This window comes from Babylonia areolata, chromosome 21 (assembly GCF_041734735.1).
Source record: "Babylonia areolata isolate BAREFJ2019XMU chromosome 21, ASM4173473v1, whole genome shotgun sequence".
NCBI lineage: Eukaryota > Metazoa > Mollusca > Gastropoda > Neogastropoda > Buccinidae > Babylonia > Babylonia areolata.
This window is the reverse complement of record NC_134896.1, coordinates 36,830,039-36,857,607: the sequence shown is the minus strand read 5'-3', so window position 1 is coordinate 36,857,607 and position 27,569 is coordinate 36,830,039. Positions and strand designations below refer to the sequence as shown.

At 39.4% G+C, this 27,569-nt stretch overlaps 1 protein-coding gene across 2 annotated transcripts; it reads left to right on the top strand.

The window, feature by feature from the left end:
- Positions 1–5,290: 5,290 nt before the first annotated feature.
- Positions 5,291–22,834, top strand: LOC143296158 (uncharacterized). Of its 2 annotated transcripts, none has more exons than XM_076607961.1 (9): positions 5,291–5,418; positions 12,542–12,667; positions 13,407–13,490; positions 14,538–14,617; positions 15,718–15,738; positions 16,857–17,159; positions 18,070–18,153; positions 19,273–19,314; positions 20,404–22,834. In XM_076607961.1, the coding sequence occupies exons 1-9, from the start codon at positions 5,410–5,412 to the stop codon at positions 20,564–20,566; spliced, it is 912 nt and encodes a 303-aa protein (XP_076464076.1). In that variant the 5' UTR covers positions 5,291–5,409; the 3' UTR covers positions 20,567–22,834. The 2 variants fall into 2 exon arrangements, with proteins under 2 accessions (XP_076464076.1, XP_076464075.1); XM_076607960.1 differs by having other exon boundaries at positions 20,401–22,834.
- The last annotated feature ends 4,735 nt before the right edge of the window (positions 22,835–27,569 follow it).

The window sequence follows — 27,569 nt, the reverse complement described above, 5'->3', positions numbered from 1 at the left end:
ACGTTTCTCGAGTCTTTGTACAGAAATTCGCAGAGATGTGTGTGTGTGTGTGTGTGTGTGTGTTCGTTCTTAAGTTTAACGTCTTTTCACTGTAAGTGATATTAGATGAGGGTATGAAAAAAATCGAGTGGGAGGAGGGGAAGTGGGGGGTTGGGGGGGAATTACTGTGTACGCATGCGAGTAAGTGAAAGTGTGTGTGTGTGTGTGTGTGTGTGTGTGTGTGTTTCATATAGAAAATGATTGATTTAAGTTTTTAGAGGAGGTGCAGGGTAATGTGTGTGGTGTGTGTGTGTGTGTGTGTTGGAGCTCATGTACGTTTATATGTATTTGACTGTGCTTTCATATCTGTGAAACTGCATGTTCGGTGCATATCTGTTATGCATGTGTGGGTGTATATGTGAATGTGTGTCTTCATGTTTTACATCTATTTGCTTATTTAACTTTTTTTTTTTTTTTTTTTTTTTTTTTTTTACATTATAGTTATTATTTATTTTTATTTATTTATTTGTGTAAGCTTATCTATCATTTATTCACCTTTTTTTTCTCAAGGCCTGACTAAGCGCGTTGGGTTACGCTGCTGGTCAGGCATCTGCTTGGCAGATGTGGTGTAGCGTATATGGATTTGTCCGAACGCAGTGACGCCTCCTTGAGCTACTGAAACTGAAACTTAAGTTTTGTTAAAAAAAACAAAACAAAAAAAACCCACAAAAAAACAAACAAACAAACCAATATAACATATTTCTAATGAAAAACTAACAACTATAACAGCGAACCAAATGGACTATTTAACAAGGAGTTGAAAAAGTCATACATTAGCAATGGACTGCTGAAGATCGTCAACACTGAAGATGATTTCAGTTCGGGGATTTGCCACTTTAACATATCGCAAGTTGGTATATGATCGGCTGTTATGTGAGCACCACAGATGCAAGAAACATTACTGACATATTTTGTCCTAATAATTTGTCCTCATAATTTTCCATCTGCAGATTAGAGAAATGATTTGCATCTTATGAAAATCATTATGGTAATGTATTCCCATGAAACCATACATTTTCTGTATGTTCTTATGTAACTCCGAGTTACCGGTGTGTTTTTCCTCAAATTTTGACCACTGGGCTTTTTCTACCATGGTGTAACATTCCTGAAGTGAAAGCGAAATATTTAAATCTAACTCCTTCGTGGAGCTTCTAGCTCCTTTTTTTTTTTTTTTTTTTTAAGCTAAAATGTCAACTTTTTCATTATAGTAAAAAACCGCAATGATAAGGAATCCAGCAAAAGGTTATGTGAGAGTCTCTTAGTAAGAGTTCGTGAATCAAATGGTTAATTTCAATTATGAGTTCATACCTAACCGTTTCTTTTATAAGTTCAATAGCGTGAAGAACTGATTTAGAATCAACACAAAATAGAATCTGAAATATAGTTTTCGGAAAGGATATCATGAAATTTAACGCCATTAGAATTGCTATGAGTTCAGCTGTGAAGATGGACTTCAGTATTCTCCTCTCCCAGTTGAAATGAGTTTTGAAAGTTAAGGTCTGGAATAACGAAAGCAGCACCAGCTCTATCATTTACAACAGACCCGTCTGTAAATATCTTTAGATGATTAAGGTATTTCTCTTCCAAATGGATTCGTACATGCGATGTAAGTAAATTTATGTTGTCATCTTTGGTCAGATCAGTGTGATCGATATCAAATTGCGCTCTTTGAATATCCCATACAGTGTGTGTGTGTGTGTGTGTGTGTGTGTGTGTGTGTGTGTGTGTGTGTGTGTGTGTGTGTGTGTTCTTTCTTTAACGTCTTTTCATTAGTTGACTGAGTTGATAAGATGTGTCGTGTTTGCGTCCGAGTGTTTTTATGTGGGAGGTGGGGGTGGGGATGGTGAATAAACTGATGGGAATGTACAGGGTGGAATCAACAATCCATAAATATCTGTTTTACAGCAATCAACAACAAGAACAACAACAAAAATGTGAAGTTAAATATCTTTAGGTCGCACAATCAAACACTCATACTGGGCTATGTAACAGGTATTCAGCCGGCAATTGTTTTAACAATAATAAATACCTGAACATTATTTCTTTTGTGTTTTGTTTTGAAAAACTACTAACTCTATATGACTTCGGAAGATAACAGTCCTTTGACACTGAAAGCATTCAGTCTTATGCGAAACACAACTTGAGAGAGGTTACCATCGTCTGTAACAGTACGATAGGAATTCCATATTTTTTTTGGTACTATTCCTCTGTGTGTGTATAATATATATATTATATGGTGGATATCTACATTGTGGAAACTCTAAGGTTGCATCAGGGTAGTATTGTTAGTACCGAACTGTTGTGGATTATTTTCGACTTACCCCTGTGCCATCGAGGATCCTGTTACGGCATAAGCCTGAGCGCATAGTGTATTCTACTGAGTGCCCATGGCCTGAGACTGAACGCCACGGCTGATGATTCGATGCCTCGACGGATCTACCAGCATACTGTCATGTTACCACACCTTTGGAAGACATTGTCAGGAATGGCTACAGAGGGTTGAACTTGTGCAGAAGTGAAATATTTATGGAGAAGACAAAGATAAGAGGTTTTTTGCCGTTTTTTTGTTTTTTTTTTAATAGTTTTTTTCCCCACAGACACAGACTCAAAATAAGATTAAAAGAAAATAAAAAGGGAAAAGAGTACTGCAAACATTCACACTGAGACTTCAAGCCCGATCACTGATATCAGTAGAAAAACTGACAACCATGCAGCACGTGACACACTGAAACGGTGTACGTCCACTCATCAGTGTAAATCAACTCAAGATGAATCAAAACTGACTGACTCAATGAACCTCTTACAAAATGTTGAGTTAGTGATGGGGACTGAGTCACGGCCACATCGGGTGGCACGGTCTATATAAAACTCCCGGCACGGTTGCAAGAAATTACCGTACGTGGGTGTACCGTGCAGCTCGTGACACTGAGTGGTCTGACTCCATGCCAACCGGGCCGGCGCAGACTGATGTCAAACCAGGAAATCGGAAAGCGAGCTGACATATTCACTGATCGTGCGCAGTTTGCAGAGTGGCTCACACTGGCAGGGCTCTACACCCGGCCGAAATTCCTTCTCCATAACAGCAACCTCCACGAACTTGAATGAGCAACCCCTCCCGCCCCCCCCCCCCCCCCCCACCTCCCCGGCCCACGCCCCCCAAAAGAAAAGAAAAGAAAAGAAAAAACAACAACAAAACAACAAAACAACAACAACAAAAACAAAAAAACCCACACAAAACGACAACAACAAAAAACAATAACAACAACAATAACAAAGGTACAACAATACAGCAACAACCCCCCCCCCAAAAAAAAAAAAACAACACAAAAAAAACCCAAAAAAACAAAAAACCGCGGCAAACAACAACAACAACAACAGCAACAACAACAACAACAACACACACACACACACAAAAAGACAACAACAAAACTGAGAACGAACAAACAAAAGCCCGCATCAAACACCGGATAGTCTTGAACTGAAAGGCGTACGCCAATACAAGTCCATAAACTTTACTGATCAAGTTTTTTTTTTTTTTCCACTTGAAACTGGAGATCTATAATGATAAGGGAAAAAAAAATTTAAAAAAAGAAAAGGGGTGGCTGAGTAGTCTCTCGATCAGTACCTTAAGAATCAAGGCCACAGTCGCTGGAAAAAAAAAGAAAAAAAAGTAATACTCTGTAGTAATATTTCTCTTTCTTCTTCTTGTTCTTGTACTTCTTCTTTTTTTCTTCTTTTTTTTTTAATCAGTGTAACTGAATTAATTGTGTTATCTGTTTTCATTCTCTCTAAAGGTTTGTCTGAGAAACTGTATTGTGTGACAGTACATGTGAGCTATAGTGGAACCTATGCATTTTCTTAAAAAAAAAATTTTTTTAATAAAAAAAAGGACGCAGAATTCTCTCCCTTCGACCATTGTTCTTTTACCACTGTGCCAGCAAAGATCCAAATCCAAAACGGTTCCCACATAAATGTTGAGTTAAAAAAAAAAAAAAAAAAAAAAAAAAATTCTGGGCCACTTTACAGAGTGATGTTAAAAGAAAGTAAAAGTAAATAAACAGATTGAAGAAGAAAAAACAAGAACAAACACCAAAGACAACTAAACACGACGTACCACTCAATTACTGACCAGCGAAACAACTGGACTAGATGCGTACGGTGATAACAATTATACAACAACAACGGGAGCAGCAAAAGCAACAATAACTACAGCAACTACTAGTACTACAGTACTACTGTGAATTTATATATTCTGGCTCTGAATTAATAAGGCTCTATTACAAAAAACGGCCGGGAACGCTGACACACACACACACACACAAACCGTCTAACATCACTTAATTACCTTAAAACGACGTTAAAGTAAAACATAGACACTAATATCTAGAAGATTGAAATAAGAAGAAGAGTTGATTTACACTGGGAGTTGCTTGAAGACAGCTGCAACGGGCATGAGAAGAGAAAGAGAGGGCTTTGTTCTATAAAATTGAGGGTGACAAGCGGTCGAGAGTTCGACTCGGACGTTGGGAGAGTTTGAAACAAATGAACTGCGAAGTACATAAGTAACCGGTTATATTTTCTGAAATGTGCTCTAGCCTGCTGCCTCACGTTTCTGTGGGATGCGGTTGCAAGGGATTGTCTGCATTGGGGTTACATGTGTGTGTATTCGCCGAATAATACTGAAGTCATTTTACTTTTATTTACTTGTTCTTCAGCTAATCAGTCTCTTTCGTTTTATATAAAGTGTCTTGCCTCTGTCTCCGTCGCTCTTGATTTAAAAACAACTGACAACCGAACAGTAGAAGAAACTGACGAAGTCAAGACTGGGTAGGGAATTTTTTTTCAGTCTCTGAAGACTTACAGAGGAGACCGGAGAAATCAGGGCATGAAATATACTGATAGAAAAATTTTCGTGAATATCCTGTTGGGAATATCTAATTTCTAGTTTTGTTTTTCTTTTCCTTTCTTTTTTTTCCGGTTTTTTTTTCATGTCTTTCCTCCTCCAATTGTTGGCTTTTATTTTTTTCTATATTTTTCTTTCTTTCTTAAAAAAAAAAAAAATATTGTTGACACTTGAGTTGATTCACCATCGTCTGCTTGTTTCAGAATCCCTATATCCCATCCCCTTATCATTGTCGTAACATAAGGTGGGTTTCCGCATTGGAAAAAAAAAAGGAAAAAGAAAAGAAAAGAAGAAAAAGAAAAGAAGTAAACCTGCAGATGTTGTGTGGATGAGCCCGAGTCTGAACCAAACTTTCTCGAATTTCCGGCAAGAAGACTAGAACACAACTTCCTCACAGAGACGCGGCGACGGACCCAACGGAGCGGTTGCGTTTTGGTGCTAGATCTTCAATTAACTGTAGCGTCGAAATGTCTGGCGTGAGTGCTTAATTTCAGGATTGTATAGAATCCATTAGCAGGTTTCCAAACTGTCAATCAATGGTCGTGTCGACGGGGAAGGGCGCGTGTCCGGTGTCGTTCGATCACGGTGATCGTGGCAAACGGGCACAACACGACGGTTTAGAACGATAGAATGTTCATTGGACATTGGAAAAAAAGAAAAAAAGAGAATGAAAGAAATACACATATCCTTGCATCCCTTTACTTTTCATACAGTTTTGTTGTCTACGCTATTTGCACAAAATTTATGCGATTTGATCTGTCAGCAGAGTTATAGATCAGATCGGATGAGTTTTCCGAGTGAAAGGGGGAAATAATTGATGTGCTGAAACGTGGAAATGTCTGATTACAGGAATGAGTACAAATGGGATGGATTCAGACTGAAAGTCTTGAAGATGTGTTCTTCTTCTTCTTTCCCTTCTCTACCGCCTTCATCACATGAAGATTCTGGTTGAGAAGTCAAACATTGACAGAATAAAAAGTGGGATGGGAGGGGGGAGGGAATTTTTTAAATTTTTTTGTTAATAAATAAGACCATAATGCTTAAATAAAAAGTGTGAAAAGGACTGAGGGCCTGCTTCACTCATTGGGGAAACAATTTGTATGATTTTGAATTTAAAACTGAAATCTAAGAAACTGGAAAGTACATGATTTAAAAAAAAAAAAGTTGTGTGAGATTTGCCTTCACATACCTTTCTCAGCTGGGAAACACAACTCACAATACCTTAGTTACACTTTAGTCTAGTTACACTTTAGTCTGTTCATGATTGTGAGTTTTGTTAACTCAGTAGAGTGCCAATCTCAAGGTAAAGGCTGCATGGAGAAGGCTGTGAATGTGGGGAAAATGTAACTTGGATTATGAAGGCAAAATTGACAGATCCTGGACATGCAAACATAAATAAATGTGCACACACTCAAGCAGTGACAAACATTTATACAATGACATATGTACATACATGAACGTCACAAATATACACATACACACATACACGTGCACACACATACGCACACACACACAAACACAAAAACACGCATCACCACCACTTACCAGGAAGAATTACAAAACAAGAAGAATTAGGAAGAAAAAAAAGAGTATGCCAGTGAGAACAATCCTTCAACTGGCTGCTCTGGTCTTGATGGGCTTCTTTTGCCTCATTTATAAGGACATAGATGAAAGGTTGAGAATTTTGTAATAGACAATTCTGAACAAACACAGAAACCATTATTCCGAAGTAGAATGCTACCTCAAAGTTATTGTGAGTTTTTTTTTTAATGGACAAATTGATAATATATTCTGCAGCTGCCAAGGAAAGCTTTGACAGCAGAAGCTGTGATATGCAAATTGTTCTTAAAAAATCACATTGAATTATTTTCTTTCTATTTGGTTATAAATAATAATTATCCATAATTATTTATTCCTAGTGTACAAGGAGAGAGATGATTCTTAGGAAAAAAGAAAAAGAAAAAAGTGACACCTGTGTGTGATACATATCTTGGTGTTTGAACTTGAAAGATGCATTATGTATTTTATCAGTAGAAGCCTCAACAGAATATGCATTATTGAATTTATTCCCTCTCATCTGGTTAGTTATAATACTTTCAGAGTCATCTAAAGGCTAAATAGTAAATACTTTTATCTCCTCCTTGATCATCTTATCGACCACAAGTGAGTGTTCATTCATAAATGAAACTTCATTCATAAATGCGGACTGAACTGCCAAAACTATGACAGTGAAAGCGAAAACTGCCTAAATTGATAGTTGCAGAGAAAGCAATGTTGATTGGATTAATGTTGATTAAATTAGCATGGTTATTCTTCTGGCTGCAGAGTTAATCCATAATGAATGTTGTAATGATGAGCAAAGGCTTCTGGAAGGGAAGGAGTTAAACCTAAACAGAAGGTTCCCACTGTGGAGCAGTGGCTGAGTAGTTAAACTGAGAGACAGCATTTACATATATTACAACAACAATTGATCTGAAATCAGTATGAGCAGACAGCATGTACTTGCATGTGCTTAGAGCTGATAGATAAATATATCAATTGTAAGAAGAGCAGTCACTGGAAAAAAAAAATCTGTTTGATTTTTTAGATTTACTTTGATGAATATGCAAAAGTATATATGAACTGGCTGGTTAAAAGAAGAAAAAAAAAGAAAAAAAAGAAAAGAAAAAGTGTCACCAGGGGAGAGCAGCCTGAATATCACTCAGAAGAAATATGTTGCAATGTGCTACAGTATACAACCCATAACGTCTTTCAGACTTTGATATGAGGGTAGGGAGTAATGAGGCATCAAATTTCAAGAAACATACAATATAAATATTAAACAACCAGGTCACCTCTTTTTTTTTTCTCCAAGGCCCTTCTGGAAAAAACACTACATAGTTTTGAAAAGAAGGTGTTCCTGTATATGGTTATGTATGCTCAAAAAGAAAAAAAGAAAAAGAAAAAAAAAGAGGTAAAAATACTAAGATGAATTTGAACCTTATTTCATGTTCTTGATAACATTTTATTATTTAACAAAAGTACTAGAAAATTGGGGGAAAACTGGATTCTTAATCAAATCTGATCTGTTCCAGATTGAGAGTACTTAAAACACACACACACACAGGCACACACACAAAACAAAGCAAAAAAACAAAACAAAACAAAAACAAAAAAAACAAAACAAAACAACAACAACGGTTAAAACGATCTTTCTTCTGCAAATACTGAATGTCATCAAAAGGCATGCCTGTGTACTGTTTTTCTCCATTTTGTTTTGAATGATACTGCAAAACACTCACACACACACACACACACACACACCCAACAGAATGATAACAGAGAGATAAAAATGTCTTGTTTTTGAGCACATGATGCTTTCTCCTGTATCCAAAATATCCTCCGCTTACTGTCCCCACCTCTTTGGATGATGTTAGACTTTATGGGGAGTAATTGTAGCCAGTGAAAGGTGATGCAATCAGGCTTACTGAAACCTTTTTAGAATTAAAAAAAGAATATATATGGGTTGAGTGTTCAACAGTTTCAATTAATAATACCCACCCCCCCACCCCCGCCCCCCAACCGTCCCCCTGCCCTGTTGATTTTGATATGTATATTTATGTATGTATCGTGGCAACTTGTCAAAATGGTCTCACATTAGGCCAAGTGTAATTTCATATTCATATGTCTCATTATAATTTTACATATTTGTATTCGCACAGTATGCACTCCTGCATATTTACATGTGCCTATGTACGACCACCACACACCACACATCGACACACACCAGCACAGATGCACATTTGTATTTTTAAAGATTATTTTGGCTATTCAAATATACCCACTGAACTGTAGAAATTGCACACAAGTTTGACACACACGCACTCACACACGCATACACACACACTCACACTCACACACACCAACACTTATTTTCGCAAGCTATTGATTGATAGAAAACAAGCTGCTCTTCTTTTTGGTTGGTTTGATTTTAAAAAGATCCATTGGGATGATATATTGGCCCAAGTTAGGAGGATATGGGAACACATTTCATGTAGAAATGATATACTATATTTGTCAAGATTACTCATGTATTCAAGTCTTCACCTCCCCCACCCCCACAGAGTACAGTGCAGTACAACAGAGTACACAACACAGCAACCTAAGTGACACAGCATCGTGACATCAAAAGAAAGAAATCAAAACCTCTCTCTCTCTCTCTCTCTCTCTCTCTCTCTCTCTCTCTCACAGCAAAAACAACAACAACAAAGAAAACAAAAAACAAACAACAACAGCAAAACAAAGAAACAACACTCACACCCCCACACACCATAACACACAAAAACAACAACAAACATGCATACTCACTCAAACATACAAACATACACACACACACTTCTTTCACATACTGTATAAAAGTATACTGTATAAAATTAGTGTGGCCTGATTCATACACACAGCACACACACACACACACACACACACACACACACACACTGATGCAGCACAAATTTTTTTCACACTGTATATAAAACAGATGCATATATTTGCATTACTGGCCTGATTCAAATGACAGAGGCACACACCATGAGAACAGAAATCCTTATTTTTGATAAACTGAATGAGCAAAATGATGGTGATTTTATTCCTTGAGTTTTATTTCTTTCGTACAGTACCCCATGGATTCAGGCCCTTGACTTTTCAGTTCATGCTGTGTGTGTGTGTGTGTGTGTGTGTGTGTGTGTGTGTGTGTGATGCATCAGAATTGAGATACAAACCAGAGCCTATATTTTTTAGGAAAATCAATTTCAAGGGCAGAAATGCTTTGAGACACACAGACACACACACACACACACACACACACACACACACACACAGAGATCAACATTGTAAATGATAGAAATATTTCAATTAACAGCTGATGCAAAGAAGATTTTAGGTTAACCATGGTCATCAGGCATTTGATTGATTGTTTTAAAGGACCAAAGAAAATTTATAACTTAATCTTTCTTGGTTTTTGCAATTCTACACATATAGAAATAGATAAATAATAAATCTATAAATTAATATTAGACATATATTTTATCATATTTGATTTTATTCTTTCACTTTCAAAACTTAGTCTCAGAATTTAGAAGTTCAAAATACAGGTTCTTTCGCTGATTTCTCATCATGAAAAAGCTGTCACTCAGAAACCTTTTTTTTTCAACTGTTGATGTTGACTGCAAACCACATTAAAAGCAAATCTTAATGCTATACTTTCAAAGACTTTCAAGTTACTTTTTCCCCGGAATGAAAGAACAGTCAAGCTAGGAGAGTAAAGTATAAAAGGTACACAACTTCAACTCAGTGTTGCTTATGCTACCAATTCAGCTAGGTATACATGTAAATAAAAGGTATGTAGGAGCAAACCCACTTTCACCTTGATATGATTATTTGCCCAATAAAAGCATGGTCTTACCAGGTGAAAAATCACACACTGGTGTGTGCCCTTAATAATCATAATAATAATAATGATAACAGTATTTATATAGCGCTTCTTAACACAGTAAAATCATTGGAACTCCTGTGACTGTGAGGGGCTTTGAAAAAAAGCATTTAGTTCAACCAGTAAACAGTCACAAGACTTTGCAGATGATAGTGGAGTGGTGGTGTAGAGGTGATGCGCCCAACTAGGAAGCAGTTGTCCACAAGCACAAGTCCTGTTATGATATATATATCAGGATTTTTACTCCCACCTTGACTCGACTCTGACTTGAGTGGTGGACTGAGTGGTAGTCATTCAGGTGATATGATAGAATAGAATAGAATAGAATAGAATAGAATATGTCTTTATTACCAAGTGTACTGGGGTCACAAGGAATATTGGGGGTGGGGGTGGGGTGGGGGATAGAACATAACAATATATGAACATAAATTGAAAATCATACACAAACACACATACAGTAGAAATAAGATACATACAAGTGCATATCAATTTAAAAACTTGTGCATACTCACACATGCACGCACTGCACACACACACACACACATGTTTGATGATCTACGGTTCAGAGTGCAGCATGCACTTGGTGCATTTAAAAGAACCTGCAGTAACAAAAGAGTTGTACCTGGCAAAATTCTGTAGGAAAAAAAAAAATCAAATTTGATAGTGGATAGAAAAAAAAAAGAAGAAGAAAAGGTGGTGCTGCACTATGGTGACACACCCTCTCCCGTGGGGAGAGCAGCCTGAATTTCACACATAGAAATATGTTGTGGCAAAACAGTAATATGATGAATACAATACAATATTGTACGATACAATACAGCACAAAACAATTCAATACAATACCATGCAATACAATACAATACAATACAATACAATACAATTACAAGACTCTGAAAATGAGACCAAAGTTTGGTTCTGAAATTAGGTGCAATCTGATTTTGAATTGCTGAATCACTTATTTATCTGTTTATTTATTTTTTGTCTATTTATTTATTTATTTATTTATAGGTAAAACAAGAGAAAATGAAAAAAATAGTTAAACAAGAGAGAATGAAGCAATGTAGAAATTATACATGCAGTAGCAATCTAATGGATGAAAATGGGACCAGTACAAATCTTGATTGAGGTATCTATTATTATACAGAATACTTTGCTAAAATCAAAATATGTGGCACACCACTCCTCTTCCTTTGTTCTTTCATTCAAACTGCACACACATAAAGAATTTTTCTTCTCTTCTACACCCTCATCCCCTTCCCTTCAATCCCCCCCCCCCAGGCGCCCCCCCCCCCCACCCCCCCATCACTCTTTCCAAGGTACACTTGTACATGAACATAATCAATGCTACCGTTCTGCAACTATTTTGCTGAAGAATATTAAATAGGCAGGAGCTGTATCTGAACCACTGAAGAAAAACTGAGCACAGAATAGCTGTGCGCAAACTTTGGGTAAATGCACATGATCTCCATGTATATGCAGAGGCAGACAAACAGGTACAGGAAAATATGCAAGATTATGTAAACCTTATGGATTTTTTAGAAGATGAATATCATGTTCTTGACAAATTTGGTGGATAAAAACATTTAAGAGAAGCTTTAATGATATATAATGTATGAATTAACAAACTTTCACTGATTAGGTCAGTCACTAACATGTGTATATTCACCCCCCTATACAGCCTCGACTTACCCAATGCATATAAGAGTATTTCAAACTGTCATGCCACGTTATTAATCACACATCTTTGTTCGGTTGGTTTTTGCCCTTTGTACTGTAGTGTCTTTAAACCTTCATTTATCATTTCATAATTTCCATGATAAATACATATGACGATGATGGTTGTATTTATATTTGTCACACTGCATAACCTGAGCAGCAAATGAAAATGCAGCATTGCCAGCTTTGTTGGATTTTAAGTAGACTACCACTCCTTATATAGTTAGAAGGAAAAAAAACAAACAAACAAAAAAAAACAAAAACAAAACAAAACAACAACTGAAGGGACAATGACATCATATTTGATAGATTTGTTATGTAACTCTTTCTTTTTTCATAATTCACATGTGCACTCAAAACAAAGTGAGCGTGTATTAGCCGTTTGAAATGTTCATTTTAACTGTCTTGTGTTGCAGAAAGTTAATACCAAGCTGTTCATTGGGAATCTTCCAGACTACTGCAAAAGGGATGAGCTGCTGACCAAGTTTGAAAAGTTTGGCAATGTTGTTGAATTTGACATTGTCAGCAACTATGGTTTTGCTGTAAGCATTATTATTATTATTATTATAATTTTTTTTTACCTAGTTCATCATGTTTTGATTTAAAAAAAAAAAAAGAAGAATTAAAAAAAAAAAGAAGCAAATGTGTCTTTGCTGTAAGTATTTCGTAACCTAGTTCATTATAGTTTGAAATGGGTCTGGTGATGATTGACCTGGTTAGAATGAAGACACTCACTGACAGGGATGTGTGTGCTTAGATACCTGTACTTGAGTATTTAGTATGAATTGATGGGGTGTGCTTGCACATGTGCATGAGTGGACTTGCATGTGTTCATGCATGTGTTTCTATTGCAGGAGGAGAAGAAGAAGATCTTCAAGAGATATTTGCTTATTTTGTTATTTGACTAAAGTTCATACTGCTAAGTTTAACAAATAACAGCCCTTACAACAACAACTACACACACACACACACACACACACACACACACACACACACACACACACACACACACACACATCATTTAAGCAAATAGAAAGATATATATATAAAGACATAATGAATTGCTCCAAAACTGACTAAGCACTGGGAAATTTGCGAAAGAAAGAAAGAAAATCTTGAAATTTGCCAGGCAGTAGTCAAAATCTGCCCCTGGATATCCTACACTTAGATTCATGGGGACACACAAGCAAACACACACACACACACACACACACACACACACACACACACACACACTGTGTCATCAACAGCATGAAGACCTATTTGGCTTCACTGTTTCAGCACTATGAGAAACCAGATGAAGCCAGGGCTGCAGCGGATGCACTGAACGGTTCCAGCTACAATGGCAACACACTGAGAGTGGAGGTCAGCTTCTGTGCAAGTCCTCCTCCTTAAGTTCAGGAAACAGGACAGGGTTACTTACATTGAGCGAACGTGTGAACGTGTATCTGCATGTTTTACATTTATTTGCTTATTTATCATCATTGTAGTCTTTTGTGTGTGTGAGTGTGTGTGTGTGTGTGTGCGCTCGCGCGCGCTTAGAGTTGACTTCATCAAGATTTTGCGCCTTATAGATATTATTATTATTAGAAGTAGTATTTTTATGTATTTATCAATTATTTTTTATTTATTTTATTTATTTCTTTTTTTTATATATTTTTTTCTTTTTTGTTATTTTATTTTATTTATTTATTTATTTTCTCAAGGCCTGACTAAGCGCGTTGGGTTACGCTGCTGGTCAGGCATCTGCTTGGCAGATGTGGTGTAGCGTATATGGATTTGACCGAATGAAGTGACGCCTCCTTGAGCTACTGATACTGATACTGATACTGATACCAATAAGTTTGCTTATTATCCATTCTCTGGAATAAGCATACAACATTCTTAAAGCTGACCAAAATTTGTGCTACAAAGATCACTTATGATGCAACCCAGCCCTGAATAGGATTACAACTGCATAGGTAAACAGAAGGGAGTTAATATGCTGAGGAAGGCTACTAGCTGCAAGTACTTTTGATTTCTCTTGCTGGGGTGGAGTAGTGCTTTCGTACAAGACAGAAATCATACCCCTGCTGAAGTCTGTATCGGTGGGTCACGATAAGTGTGTTAAATCAAACATAATTTTAGGAAAATGTTTCCTTTGTGTTCTGTAAAGTTTGAAGGCTGCTGATCTGTTTGAAATGGTTATATAATATCGTTACTCTGTGTTTTGTGTGCAAGGCACACCATAGTTCACAGTTTTATGTTCAGGACCTCTGTAAAAGGGTAATGTGTGTTGAGTTATATTTGTTGTCCACAGTGACATTCACCTGAGAAAGGGTTATGAACATTGGGATATATTTTAGCCAACCATTATGTTTAGTTTCAGTATTATTTTTATTATTATTGTTATTTTATTTTTATTTTTTACAGATTTCTCACAGCAAAGTTCGACAGAGGCCTGGTATGGGTGACAGAGAAGGTTGTTACCGGTGTGGCAAAGAGGGACACTGGTGAGTATCCTAGACTATTCTTTGTTGTATGGAATGCTGACTCATCTGATTGTAGACATGTCAGAGGGTGTAAGATGGTGTGTTTTGAATATGATTATGCCCTTGCTCGTTTTGCTCAGCGGATTCATTCTGAATATTTGAGGGTCCCCGGTTTGAACCTCGGTGACGGCGCCTGGTGGGTAAAGGGCGGAGATTTTTCTGATCTCCCAGGTCAAGATATGTGCAGATCTGCTAGTGTCTGAACCCCCTTCATGTGTATATGCACGCAGAAGATCAAATACCCACATTAAAGATCCTGTGATCCATGTCAGCATTCGGTGGGTTATGGAAACAAGAACATACCCAGCATGCACACCCCCAAAAACGGAGTATGGCTGCCTACATGGCAGGGTAAATAAACAAAACGGTCATGCTTGTAAAATGTTACATGTCTGTCTAAGTGTGTATGTGTTGGTTTTTTTTGTTTGTTTGCAACTCAGTGTTGGTGAGACCCTTTGTGTTTGTGTTTTTGTACTGCTTGTGATCATCAAGGAGAATTCATCCTGAACTGGCACACAGGAAAGTAGAAGTCAGATGTTGGGGTTTGCTTGCTTGAAGCCAAATTGTGATGTAGTGATGAAATCTTACTGAAAATGAGAAAAGAGTTTAGATTTGGACCACAGCCTGAGTTTGGCAGTGTGTGCAGTTTGGTAATTTACTCTGTGATTTGATTATTCCAGAAAGGAAGTGTTTTTCTTTTGGTTTTGTAAATGTATGTTAATTGATTTCTGCATTCTCAGTAATTCTTGCACAGCAAGATTTGTTTCAGTCCATGAGAAAGGAAGAGTGATAGCTAAATGCATGGTTGTCAGTTATATTCACAGTTGTTTCAAACAAGTTCAAAGGATGATGTTAAGTTTAAACTGTATGAAAAAAAAGAAAAGAAGAATTATGCCCAAAAGTGAATATTTGAATGTATTTGAAACTTAAATGTATTTGAATAAGAATCAACTGATTAAACTTGGAGAGAGAGAGAGAGAGAGAGAGAGAGAGAGAGAGAGAGAGAGAGAGAGAGAGAGAGAGAGCAGTTGATTCTCAGTGTATTAATCTGTATTTTACAGGTCAAAAGATTGCCCAAGGGGGTAAGTTTATTTTATGTTTTATAGTATTTTTTATGTTGATTTTTATCCATTTAGCTTTTATGAACACACACACACACACACACACACACACACATGCAAACAAACGCACACATGAAAATGCATGTGTACTTGCACATGCACATGCACATACACATGCACAGTCATACAGACCTACATGCTCGTACACACACAAAGCAAAAGTCAAACTTGGCTGAAACATCAGTTATAATTTTCTGTTTCTTAGTGTGTGCTTTTATGTCATACTGTTCTTTATTGATTTGGATTTTTTAAAAGTTGCTGTTGGTTTAATTCAAATAGTGATGGCAGAATATGTTTATTGGGAATGAATATTTTGTTTTATGTGCACATGAAGAAAAAAAAAGATGTCAGAGTCGTATATATATATTAAAAAAAAAAAAAGAAGTGAATCAGCAGTCATCTCAGCTATGAATTGTTACAGTGTAAATTTTTACAAATTCCATTATGATAGAACTTTGCATTTCAGTTTGAGGCAGTGTTAAACTAAAATAGGACTGTTGTTCATTTTTCTGTCTGGTAGACTGATATCAAAGAAACGTGATTTTTGTGAAACACACACATTTTGTGGTTGATTAAAAAGAATAAAAAATCTCAGCAGTTAACATTCTTAATTTTATTCAGTTATCATTGTGGAAAATGTGAACTGAAATAGAGAAGGGTTTCATTATACAGTTTTTATTCTCTTTTTGGGGGAAGTGGGGAGATATCATTTTGGCTGTGGACAGAAAGAAAACTGAAAAGTCAGAACCAGTAGTTGTACAGTGTTTTTCTGATATATATATATATATATATATATATATATATATATATATATGGATGAATTGCCTGTAGTTTGTTTACTTCCTGTAGAAATAATCAGAGCAAACATAAAATGCAGCATTTTACATAGGCCATGGTAAGACCAGGAACAATTATTCTTTTGATGTCTTAATTTTCTGTTTCTAGTTGTATAATAATACATGTTGTGTCCCTCTCTTGATTTTTTCAAAAAAAAAAAAAAAAAAAAAAAAAAAAAAAAAGACTTACACAATGGTAATTACTTTTGTAATGTAAACCTTTTGACCATTCTTATTTTCCAGGCCTCGGCGGCCGAGGCGGGACTATCGTGAAGACCCGTATGAAGATGACCCATACTACCAACGAGATCCGTACGAGGACCCGTACTACAGATCTCGCTACCTCCCACCTCCCCCATCGTACAGACGCTACGACCCTTACTATGACCCCTACGATCGCCGACCTGTGCCTTCCCGCGACCCGTACATGAGAGAGAGGGTTCCCGACCCGTATGCTCGTGCCGACTCGTACTACTATGCTCGCCGATCTCCCCCTCCCAGCTCTGGCTCTGTGTCTGCGGCTGCCGCCAGTGCAGCCAGCTCAAGGTATGCTGGTGTCAAGTGGTGCACACAAATCATACTTTGAGTGGGGGTTGTGTATTGGTTTGTGTGGGTGTGTGAAAGTGATGGGTTTGCAAAACTTTCCTTTCTGTTCCTGTTGATGTTTTTGTTATCTAAAAAAAAATTTTTTTTGGGGGGGGTGGATGGTGGTTAGGTATTTATTGAAGGGTAAGGGTGGGATAAAGGTGAAATAAAGAAAGGAGATATTAGATTAGCTGGCTCTAACACTCTTTAGGCTGTGTTTTTCTTATTGTGTGAACAAATCAATAATAATTGACGAACATTCTTTAAACTGTCTTGCTATAGTTTGAGAAAAACAATGATTAGTAATCAGTAGTCATTAAACTGTCTTGCTGTGTGTGAATTAGCATGTGAATATTTATATTCTCAGTATCCATGTATATAGATGGGCATGCAAGGGTAATTTTTGTGTGTGTGTATTTTGTTTATATGTATGTGGAAGTGAATTTGTGCATCTGCTGCATGCATAGTTATAGACCATACATTACTTCATCAATATCAAAGTTAACTAAATTCATCGTTACTGGCGTGGTAATTTTAATCAGTAGCTTGTGCAGCAAGGCGGAAAATTTCACATGTGGACAGTTTACAAAGATGGCTAGATACATCTTTCAAATATACCATGCTTGCACAAGTGGAAATATTCATGCAGATATAAATATGCGCATATACTGATATAGACAAATATGTGCACATGATCATTTTGTGTGATATTAGTTTTTAGATTTTTTTTTCATGGTAAAAAAAAAACCCAACTGACCCTGCAAGAGCTTAACTCTTCCTGTGGAGTATGCTAATATCCTTTAAAAATGTTTCTTTGTTTTTTTAAAATTGCAACAATATGTAAATGTTTTATTCTGATTTTTTTCCTCAGAGACCTGTACGGGAAAGATCCCTATGCTGGCGCACGATCTGCTGAGTCCAGAGATCCTTATGATGACTATATTGACAGGAGACGGTCAGTATCGTAATTCATTTGTTCATGTTGATTTATGCTGAAGAAACACATGATATAATTATTATGATGAGAAGATTTCAGCATAGTGATGGCAGAGTTGTGTGACTCTTTTCAAGGCATAATGATAGTGTTGCATTGTATTGTATTATTTGACTTTTTTGTCACAGCAGCTTTTTCTGTATGAAATTCAGGCTGCCCTCCCCATTCAAGGCATGTCGCTACAGTACAGAGCCGCCTTTTTATTTTATTTTATTTTTTTTCTGTCTGCAAGTGTATTTGTTTTCCTGTCTAAGTCAGTTTTTTCAACAGAGACAACCCTTTTGGTTTTTGGTTATGTTTGCTTTGTGCATGATACACATGGGACCTTTGTTTATCGTCTCATCTGAATGACTAGCATCCAGACCACCACTCAAGGTCCAGTGGAGGGGAAGAAAGTTCTGGCAATTATGGGATTCAATTGTGTGACCCCTCCCCCCCCCCTCCCTTTTTAAAAAAATTTTTTTTTTAGCAAAATGAACTGTTGTCCGTCTTAAGATAGGAAGAGAACGAGTCAAGTATTTTGAAGTTGTTAGCCAGATGAGAACTTGACAGTTCATAGGTTATGATGAATCCTGTGGTTTGTTTGATGTTTCACATGAAGATTGCATTCTTTTTTTTTTTTTTTTTTTTTTTGCTGCCCCATCATCTGCACGGTTTCAGTGGCATTACTCCCACGCTGTTCATTTAGATCCCCCCATTCACGGCCACACCCAGATTCGTCTGTCACAGTTCCAGCGACTGCAGTCCACAATGAACCATTGATGTTAGGTAGCCAGGAGGCCACACACCAGAGGAGACCCTGCACTGCTGCTGAGTCACTTTGGTGGTGTTCAGTGGTGCCTGTTCTGATTCAACGTACTTAGGACACCACCTACTAAGCCCCCTACTAACAACAATAATGGCTTAGTCGCGGAGCCAGACTAAGCGTCCCTCCCAGAGTGGAGACCGCCAACATTTGTAGTACTGTCACATGTGAGCCACAGAGGGCTGGTTTACCTCTTGTTTTTGTTTCATTTCAAAACTTGGGAGTAAAAGGTGTGGCAGACAGAAATGAATAGGCACCATGTTTTGCTGTTTCAGGCCCTATTCTGCAGCAACAACACAATCCTCTGCCTATTCAAGGTATGTTGTGTGAGTCTGTCTTCTGAATGTCTTTTTTATGCTGATGTTTGATGAAAGTTTTCAAATTTTGGCAGTCTTTAATATATATATCTTTATGTACAGAGAGAGACAGAGAGAGAGAGAGAGAGAGAGAGAGAGAGAGAGAGAGAGAGATTTACATATATATATATATATATATATATGTATGCATGTGTGTCTGTTTGTGTTTGATGATAGATTAGCTGCATTGAATTCTATTCTGTAGTTGTTGATTTTTTTTATAACAAGAGGGAGAAGCAACATGTTGAAGGCAGACATTGGTGTTCTCAGAAGAGAAAAGGTTATATTCCTCTGCAAGAAAACAAAAGAGAAAAGAGAGGAAGTCTTGAAAGATGGAGATGATTACACAGCAGAGGGCAAAAGTGAATTCTAGGATGATGAGAGTGAAACACATTTGTTGATTATAACTACAAGAGTGTGTTGTTGTTGGTTTTTTTTGTTAATAATTTTTTTTCTTATAGTTTGCTGGACTCAAGCAGTCACACAGATAGTTGTGGGAAATTATGAGTTTGTAAAGTAAATAATGATAATAATAATAATAATGGATACTTATTGAGTGCTTTCCTCCCTTAAAGGGAGCTCAAAGCGCTTTGCAATAAACATGAAACACCTACACACAATAACTTACAAAAGGAAGAAGAAGAAAAAAAAATGATGATAAATATCTGGGGACCAACTGCATAAACAGTTCCTTCTTCAATCATATATATATATTCCTGTGGAATGCTTCGAAATATTTATAAGGACAATCACTGTGAGCAGATATATATATATATATTATATAATGCTCACACAGGTACGGAACAAAATATGATGCTCTGGGTTAGCGAAAATGAATCACAATGTGCCGCTCACTGCATGAACTTTTCTTGTTTCACATCACTTGTGAGAAATCATTATGATGGTTTCAAGAATTAATGTTCACTGTTTTCAGTGTTTTGTTGGTGATTGCAGTGTTTATCTGATGTGCAGAAAGATAATCTTCCTTCATCTTCTCTCCCCACCCCACCCCCTGCCCTCCCCCCCCCTTTTTTTTTTTCCTTTTAGTAGGGGAACAAACTCAAGTGGTTACGGCATGGGGGCATCCTCTGCCTATCCTGCTGCAGCATCATCGAGTTATTCATCGGCAGCGCCATCTGCTTATTCATCCACGTCATCGACCAAGTTCAGTTCGTCAACAGTGCAGTCGAGTCGTGTGCCTGGGCCTTACTGATTGTGTGGATTCATTCGTCAGGATATTCTGTGTGTACATTGCTCCTTTTTTTAAAAAAGAATTATTTTATTTTAATTTTTTTTTACTTACACGCTTCTGTTCTTTATGCTAAAAATCATTGATCATAATTGTCCAGACTTTTTCAGATCTTGAGGTCTTCCCTTTCTTCCACTCCTTCTCTTCCTTGCCCTCCATCCATGATCCTTTTTAAAAAAAAAAAAAAAAAAGAAAAAAAAAAAGAAAAAAAAAAGAAAAAGTTTTTGTGAAGAAAATAGTTTTTGTTTTTGTTTTGGATTTGATGATTAACATTGGCTCAGAACATAATGCCTGGTTGTTGAGCGCTTGATTATCTTTGTGTCATTTTTGTATCTTTTATTTGTATGCTGAGATGCACATTGTTATTCAAACATTGTTCTACACAGTTATGTCTAAACAGTGGTGGCGTTCATGGATCAGGAAGTGTTCATAGGTCAGAAAGATTGATGGGTCAATGCATTCATCGGTCAGAAAATGTTCGTGGGTCAGGAAGCATTCATAATCGTATGTTTGATTGATTGATTGATGTGGATACTTATATCTATGTCGGAGAGTATGAGTGTGTCAAGGCGATAATATGTCAGAAAGCGTTCATGTGTTAGAAAGAGTATATGTGTCAGAAAGTACTGATGGGTCACAAAGTGCTCATGGGTAAAAAAGGGTTAATGGGTCAGAAAACATTCTCAAGTGTCAGAATGTATTGATGGATCAAAGAGATGATTTATCAGAAAGCTCTCATTTGTCAGAAAGTGTACTTGGGTCAGAAAAAGTTCAAGGGTCAGAAAATATTGATGGGTCAAAGCGCTCATGGGTCAAAAAAGCATTAATTAGTGAGAAAGGGTTCAAGGTCAGAGAAAATTAACAGGACAGGATGTTCATGGGTCGTCAGGTGTTCATGGGTCAGAAAGTGTTAATGCGTCAGAGCGTTCATGGTTTAAGGAAATTTTTGTAGGCTGGAAAATGGTCATGGATCAAAAAGCATTTTTGGGTTTGAAAGCGTTCATGGGTCACAAATCAAGCTTGAGTTTCTATTGTACAACAGTTTCTTATGTCTTTTTCTTACTTCAGGCCAGACATCTTTGTAGGGTTGTCAGCAAATCCTGTGCTATAGTGGGGAAAGAAATTTTTAAAACGTAATGCAACTGAATCATGAACTGTTTGCATGGAATACCACCTTCAGCTTTGTGACCTCTCGAGCATGATTATTCCAGTCCCTCAGCCTACCTGTTTTGGACATGTCCATTGAAAAAAAGATTTGTGTTAAAAATCATCTCAAGTGTAAATGGTAGAATTTTGGGGAAAAAAAAAAATTAAGTGTTAAGAATCAGTAAGGGGTTTACAATAGGAAGTACAAATTTGCACAGAAAGATTATGGTTCATTCACTTGACTGTGGATGCCTAAACTAAGCGTCACCTTGGATCAAGAGAGTTGAAGAGGAAAAAGTAGTGGTGCCTAAGGACTGAGGATGATTGAACAAAAAAGCAACGACAGAACATGTATGGTATGTACTACATAATGTCTAGGCCTTATTCTCTAGATGTCTCCGATGTTCATCTTTCTCAGGTCGTGCACAATGCACAGCACAGCACAGCATGTTATTTTTTCTTTTTGTTTGCTGTATGCTTTGTTTGTAGATTTTTTTTTTTCTTTTCTTTTAATTGAGTGATTTTTATTCTTAACCTTTGCAGCATGGTATGTTAGATACTATGGTTTTAGCTTTGACAAAAGCATTCCGTCAAGTTTATTTGTAAGTTTATTTTCTTTTGGATTATTATTTTTTTTTAGGAACCTTTTGACTTGTCAGTTGCATGTTCTTAAGCATTTAACATTTGCATTGATGTTGGACATGAATAGCTAAATGCACGAAGAGCAGGAGTCAAAAGATGGCTGCCAGAAAAAGAGGGCACTAGTCAGGGATGCAAAGGGGAGTAACCTACCTCTGTACGTTATCGGCGGTAGCTACTTTCGTTTTCTCCGTATAGACGGGTAGTAATTTGCACAGGACAGGAATCAGTCCTCTGCCGGAGTCTGCACTAGTGGGTCACAGTAAGTATGTTACATAAACGTAATTTTAGGAAGAAAATTTCTTTTTATGTCAAAGATGTGGTTTGCAAGAAAAGTGGGGCATAGGAAAGTATGGGAGATGTGGAGGACTGGATCCAGTTTGCTAGTTTTTACTTCACTGTTATGAGAAAATGATCAAGAAGGTGAATAAAATGACTATACACTGATTTTTGTGTGTATCTTCTTGTATCACACAAGGTTTATAGCATGAACACGTGTGCATGTAATCAAATCATACTTGCATCTGTGTGTGTATGTACATTCCCAGCCCATCACCCCTCAACCAACATAAAACAGTTTAAAGCTGGTGGCAGCACAGTTCACTCACACACACACACACACACACTCACTCACCACCATGAACACACACACACACACACACACACACACACACACGTGCAGATACACACTCACACACATGCAGACACATGCACACACTCACCAATGTGAACACACACACACACACACTGATGGAGTCTTCAGTCAGTCCGACGGATAAGTAGGCAGGCAGGCTTATCTGTCGGTGTGTGTCCTCATATGGGAGAAGAGGCCGATTCTGGATGCGCAGCACTTCCCACAGGTGTGAAAATGTCTCCAGAAGTTGAGCCCTGCTTCCTTCGCTCACGCTTCTTCTTAATAGCCAGCGTTCTCTTGTTTTCAAACATCTTTATGCCACTAGAGCACAGCATTCTCCAGTGAGAGCGGTCAATGGCATCAGTTTCCCAGGAAGCGATGTCTATGTCACAGGCTTTGAGGTTTGTCTTCAAGGTGTCCTTGAAGCGCTTGCAGGGTCTTCCACATTCACGGTGGCCTTCCTTCAGCTGGCCATACAAAAGCATCTTCAGGATCCTGCTGTCTGTCATGTGGACAACGTGTCCTGTCCAGCGTAGCTGGCACTGGATAAGAAGGCTTTTGATGCTGGGCAGGCCACTCCTCTCTAGGACCTGGAGGTTGGAGACCCTGTCTTGCCACTTTGTGCCGAGGATCTTTGGTAGGCATCTCTGGTGAAACTGCTCAAGTTGTTGAATGTGATGGCGATACGTCGTCCATGTTTCACAGCAGTACAATAAGGTGGTCAGCACAGCAGCTCTGTAGGTTTTCATCTTGGTGCTGAGCCTGATGCCTTTGTTGTTCCACAGCCTGTTGTTGAGTCTGCCAAAGGCGGAGCTGGCCTTGGCGATGCGCAGCGCCACTTCTGCATCAAGGGCTCCGTTGTTGCATAGGGTGCTGCCCAGGTAGCAAAACTTGTCGGCTGACTTGATCTCTGTGTCATTGATCTTGATTGCAGGTGGGGTGTAGGCACTGGCATTCTGTGAGCTAACTGGTTGGTACATGGACTCGGTCTTGCTGAGGCTGATGGTGAGTCCAAAGCGCCTGCAAGTGGTTCAGAACCTGTCCATAATGAACTGCGTGTCCTCATGGGTGTGTGCAACAAGCGCACAGTCATCAGCGAAGGGGAATTCTCTCAACAGTGCCTCAAAACACCCTGGACCTGGTGTGGAGTTGCCGCAAGTTGAAAAGTTTGCCATCTGTGTGAAACTGAATGTAGATGCCCCGGTCACAGTCTTGGAAGGCGTCAATGAGCATGTCAGAGAAGAAAATGGAGAACAGTGTGGGTGCCAGGACGCAGCCCTGCTTCACTCCATTTACCACAGGGAACGGATCCGACATGTCAGTATTTTCCTGTACTCTCGCCCTCATGCCATTGTGGAAAGACGCATTCAGCTGGATTAGGCTCTCTGGGCAGCTGAACTTTAGGAGGATCTTCCACAGACCATGGCGGTTCACCATGTCGAAGGCCTTAGTCAGGTCTACAAAGACCTTGTGGAGCTCCTTGTTCTGCTCACGGCACTTCTCTTGCATCTGGCGTACAGCAAACACCATATCACATGTTCCCCTGCCTGAGCGGAAGCCACACTGTGCTTCAGGGATGACTGTGTTGGAGACATGATCAACCAGTTTGTTCAGTATGATGCGGGCGAAGATCTTGCCAGCGATGCAGAGGAGAGAGATTCCACAGTGGTTATCGTAGGATGTTTTGTCTCCCTTCCATTTGTAAATGTGGCCAATAGAAGCATCCCTGAAATCCTGTGGGACCTCCCCTCTCTCCCAGATAGACTGGAACAGGGCGGTCAGCTTGTCTGTCAGCACCTCGCTTCCATACTTGTAGATGTCAGCCTGGATTCCATCCGCTCCTGGTGCTTTTCCTGACGTTGTCAGCTTCAGGGCTTTCTGGGTCTCGACCTTGGTGGGAGGGGCAGCTAGCGAGTCACTGATTGGTAGCTATGGGAGGGCTGCAATTGCCTCGTTTGATATGGACGAGTCCCTGTTGAGGAGGGTGTTGAAGTGCTCTGCCCAGCGGGCAAGGATGTCTTTCTTGTCTGTCAGGAGGGTGGTCTGGTCCAAGGCTCAGACAGGGGTTTATCCTGTGTCTCTCGGCCCATACACAGCTCGGAGACCATCATGGAAGGTCTTCATGTCGTGAGCATCAGCAGCGGACTGAAGCTCTTCGGACTTTCTCTTCCACCAGGTGTTCTTCATCTCACGCAACCTCTCCTGTACAAGTTGCTTGGTTTGCAAGAACTGGTTCTCCTTCCTCTGGCAGTCTTTATCGGAAATGTGATCCTGATGCCGTATATGCAGTGTGTTCAGGAGCTTGGAGATTTCAGAGTCGTTGGCTCCTCTGTACAAAGCCAAGTGTGTCAGCTGCTGCTGTGTACACAGCATCTCTAAAGGTGCTCCATACCTCTTCTACATCAGTCGATGCAGGAATTTCTTGGAGAGCTACTTGGATTTGCTGCTGCAGCACATCCTTGGTGATAGGGAGGCGGTGGATGTTCAGCTTCCTAGGGGGGTTCTGCCTGATTGGTTGGAGCTTGCGTGTAAGTCTGATGTTCATCTTGCTGCGTACCAGGCAATGGTCCGACCAACAGACTGCTCCTCTCATGCAGCGTGTAACGGAAACATCACCTCTGTCCCTCTGCCAGACAATCACATAATCCAGCATGTGCCATTGCTTGGAGCGGGGGTGCATCCATGTGTTCTTGTACTTGTCCGCTTGTTGGAAGAGGGTGTTGGTAATGGTCAGTCCATGCTGCGCGCAGAGCGAGAGCAAAAGCAGTCCGTTGGAGTTGCACTTGCCAGTGCCGTGCTGTCCTAGGACTTTTGACCACGAGGAGAAGTCCACGCCGACGCGGGCATTGAAATCCCCAAGGATGATCAGCCTGTCTTTTCTGTCTACCGATGAAATGGTGCGGCTGAGCTCCTCGTAGAAAGCTTCTTTGATATCATCAGGATTAGTCATTGTCGGGGCATAGCAGCTGATGACTGTGGCGAAGCAATCCTTGGACAGCTTCAGACGCAGGGTCATCAGCCTGTCGTTTATCCCACGTGGAAGGCTGTCAAGCTGTCGTGCAAGTTCGGTTCGTATGGCAAAGCCCACGCCTGAGGTTCTTGGGGTGCCATCTGGCTTCCGAATGCAGTAGAAGGTATAGCCCCCTCCAACTTCCTCCAGCTGGGTTTCACCCGCAAACCTGGTTTTGCTCAGGGCTGCTATATCCACCTGGTAGCGATCAAGCATTCTAGCAATGAGCGCTGTGCGTCTTTCTGGTCTGTCGTCTCTGTCTAAGAGGGTGCGAACATTCCAGGCACCCAGAGTCAGGGCATGACTCCTGGTTCTTTTCTTCTGTTTTCGACCGCTATTGTTGGATGTCCAAGTAGGTGCGGTTTCCTACTAGGTACTAGGTGAGGCAGGCTTTGTTTGGGGATCCTTTTATCTCCCCTTCCCCATGTGGGGAGAGCAGTGCTGTCCCTAAAAAGGGCTGCTCTGACACTGTGGGAGGATACGGGCGCCGCATCTGCCCCAGTCTATGGCGGACGACCATCACCCCACAGCCGCCTGCGTGCAGAGTCGTGACTAGGAACTGCCAGCAGCATCCTCTGCCTGTCCCCGTTACCACTTCTCCGTCGCCGCAGGGCTTGGAAAAGCTGGGTGTTGAAGGGCTAGCTCGTCGTTCCGACATTAGCCTGGTTGCCTGACCAGCACAGGTGACTTTTTTTTTTTTAGTGAGGAAGAGTTGTGCAGTCCCTTCTCCACTCTCTCGCCTACCGACGCTCACAGTCCCACAGGTGTAGATACTGCCACGTGTAGGACGGCCTCCGCAGGTGCAGGTTTTTTCTTCGGAGCTCCGTCTCCTAGGGGGACTTCCAGCCAAGGATAAGAGCTCCCCCTGCCCTTTGGTCATCCTCTTCCGTTTTCACACCCGTTGGGAAAGGTTTCCTCCTTCGCCCGGTCCGTCGTTGGGAGACTTCACATGCGGCAGGTAGTACTGGGTTACATGGTACCAGTAGCAAGGGCTATGCCTCTGACCTGACCATCACACACACACACACACACTCCAACATGTATGCAACATTTCCATGCATGCATTTTAAAACAAAGGAAGAAAAAAACAACCGCCTCTCAAGCCGAGCCCTTCATGTGAATTTCAACACGTCAATGCATAAGAGATATTAAACAAGAACAAACCCCCCGTATCTATGGCAATGTGCTCATAAAGCACCTATTCGTGGCTTTACCTTTTTCTGCCTTCGACGAAGTCCTGCCAGAAATTAGCCATACTCTGAAAGGGGAGTAATCCAATGGGGGTTATCATGCAGGATGGAGTTATCCTCTTTTGGCTGTCGCTTTTATGGCCTCCAAAACGAAGCCTCAAGTTCTGCCATTGTGTGCCCTTTATATTGGTTGTGATATTATCATCCTCCCTGCCCACGCACCTATTTGTCTTCATTCCATTCCACCATGACGAAACAAAACAAATCAAAACAACACACACTCAGAAGGAAAGTAAAAAAAAAAAGAAAAAGAACGCACAATATAATGACGTGCTGTTAGAGCCTCAG